Source organism: Rhagoletis zephyria, unplaced genomic scaffold, assembly GCF_001687245.7.
Source record: "Rhagoletis zephyria isolate East Lansing unplaced genomic scaffold, Rhagoletis_zephyria_1.1 Rzeph_scaffold_44019, whole genome shotgun sequence".
NCBI lineage: Eukaryota > Metazoa > Arthropoda > Insecta > Diptera > Tephritidae > Rhagoletis > Rhagoletis zephyria.
Window position 1 is genome coordinate 1 of NW_016201074.1, and position 2,489 is coordinate 2,489.

Consider the following 2,489-nt stretch of genomic DNA (forward strand, 5'->3'; position numbering starts at 1 on the left):
CGGGCAGGTTAGCAGTGGCGGCAGCAGCTGCTCGAGAATCTAGCTCGAATTTTATGCTCAACATGACCACCACGACCACATCTCCATCACCCCCAGTTCATCACCTTCTTTCACCCCCGCTGGAGACGTTGCTAAAGCCCGCCTGTAGGGAGGCGGTGGGACGGCTGCTGGAGCAGATGATCACCACCACGGAAACTCCTCTTTCTTCGACTTTAGCCTCTTCATCTCTTGAAGCATTATCATCATCTTCAGGAACATCTCCTCCTGCGGCGGAGAGCGAGCAGTCCCTCCGGCACCGCCTGCTGGTGTCGGAGAACGCCGAGGTGGGCGTCATGTTCGCCTCGAAGCCGGTCGTCCAGGCGCTGACCAACCTCTTTGTAGGGCCCCTCACTGCTCGCATCGGCTACAGCTGGCCGCTCTTCTTCGGCCTCATTCTGCTCTTTCTCTCCACTATGGGTAAGCTGTTTAGCACTTTCTAAAATCTTTTCACAAGTTTTAACGCCTCTTTTTCTCCCCCCCGGAAGTCTTCGCCATTGGCACCACCTACCCGACGCTGTTTCTGGCGCGGTCGATGCAGGGCGTCGGCTCGGCCTTCACCTCGGTGGCCGNAGTACCCCGACGACCGGGAACGGGGCAACTGCATGGCCATTGCCCTGGGCGGGCTGGCGCTGGGCGTGCTGATTGGGCCGCCCTTTGGAGGGATGGTAAGGATTTGAGAAGAGATTTTGAGTTCATTTTTTATTGAAATCCCTGATTAGATGTACCAATTTGTGGGGCAGAGTTCGCCCTTCATCACCCTCGCCCTGCTCGCCCTGCTGGACGGATGTGAGTTTGTTTTCGATGATTAGCTTTTCGAAGAGGTTTTTCGTTTTTTGACGATCATCCTCTCCCCCAGGCCTTCAGCTGCTGGTCCTCCAGCCCGAGGTGGTGCGCGAGCAGGTGGCCGGCCCCTCCCTGCTCACCCTCATCCGCGACCCGTACATCGCCATCGCCGCGGGGGCGATCACCTTCGCCAATGCGGGCATCGCCATGCTGGAGCCCTCCCTGCCCCTCTGGATGATGGACACCATGGGCTCGAACAACTGGGAGCAGGGGGCGGCCTTCCTCCCCGCCTCCATCGCCTACCTGGTGGGGACGAACGTCTTTGGGCCGCTGGGCCACCGGATCGGCCGCTGGCTCAGCTCGCTCCTCGGTCTGGTGATGATCGCCCTGGCGTTGCTCAGTGTAAGTTGATCATTTTATTTCGAAATTGAGTTTTGATGTTGATGAGGTATTTGTTGATGTTTTGATTTTGCAGATTCCCATGGCCACCTCGCTCGCCGGCCTCATCATACCGAACGGGATGATCGGCTTCGCCATCGGCATGGTCGACTCCTCGATGATGCCCATGCTCGGCTACCTGGTGGACATTCGCCACAGCTCGGTGTACGGCAGCGTCTACGCCATCGGCGATGTCGGTCAGTTTTTGGAGATGGCTTTGGCCTTTTGAGTTCTATTTTGAAATTTTGACTTTTTTCTATTCTTTCTTCAGCTCTCTGCGTCGGCTACATCATCGGCCCTGCCCTTTCGGGCGTCCTCGTCAACTGGTTCGGCTTTGGCGGCCTCTGCACCACCACCGCCTTTGTCTGCTTTCTCTTTGTGCCGGCGATGTTTGCGCTGCGAAATCCGCCACCGAGGGCAGGTCTTGAGGTGGTGAACTGCAGGCTGAACCCCGAGGGAGCCGTCAAGTATGGCGCCTACTGCAACGAGGAGGACGAGGAGGGCGAGGCTGGGGCTGGAACTCTCCAAGGGGTGAAAAAGAATGGAACGATTCCCAATAGGAAGGCGAGCAAGAGGGCGTCTTTTGAGATGCTGCCCTAGAAGAGAAGAAGAACCTAAAGTGAATTTGAACGAGTTGTTGCTATGCTGTGCTGTGCTGTGTTTCTATTTTGTCCTTTTGTTGCTTAGCTTCCTTCCCCGAGGGGGATCAAGCAGTCGAGGGGCGTTGCTGTTGCCGACAACAGTGTGTACTGTCGGTGCGATCATAAAGTGAGATGATATTTTGTTGATGATGATGGTGATGGTGATGATCTACGAAAAGAAAGTTGCCTATAAACGCAGGTCGCCGGAAAAGTTTCTGGCAAGCTTTTTGCTGCTGCTGGTGGCGACCAGAGGTGGGAATCGAGTCCACTTTTCCGCTGTAGCTACACAGCCAACGTTACGCGCCCTCTAGCGTTGGCTGTGTAGCTACAGCGGAAAAGTGGACACGATTCCCACCCTTGGTGGCGACGCCTGGCGGCCTCGCTTGGCGTTACTGCTGCCGTTGCTGCTCTGTTGTTTTCGAAAAGTCAACAACAGAGCTAGTCGACAGTTTTCTATTTTTCCACTTTCTATTTTTTTGCATCGTCACCTTCCTGGTCAGTCAAATCCCACCGATTTTGAAAGCTCCTCAGCTAGAAGAAGAGAGACATGCCCTCTGAAAGCGTGGTCGGCGAAGAGGCGCACTGCCG

The 2,489-nt window shown here is 55.7% G+C and overlaps 1 protein-coding gene across 1 annotated transcript; it reads left to right on the forward strand.

Annotated features, from left to right (window-relative positions):
- Positions 1–234: 234 nt before the first annotated feature.
- On the forward strand, positions 235–1,677 carry LOC108355281 (synaptic vesicular amine transporter-like; the record flags this gene model as incomplete). Its single annotated transcript, XM_017606446.1, is given in 7 exon segments — positions 235–456; positions 525–606; positions 608–704; positions 759–825; positions 896–1,224; positions 1,298–1,457; positions 1,532–1,677. Coding segments are annotated over 7 exon segments (1,103 nt in total), but the record flags the coding sequence as incomplete, so codon positions are not given.
- Positions 1,678–2,489: the final 812 nt, after the last annotated feature.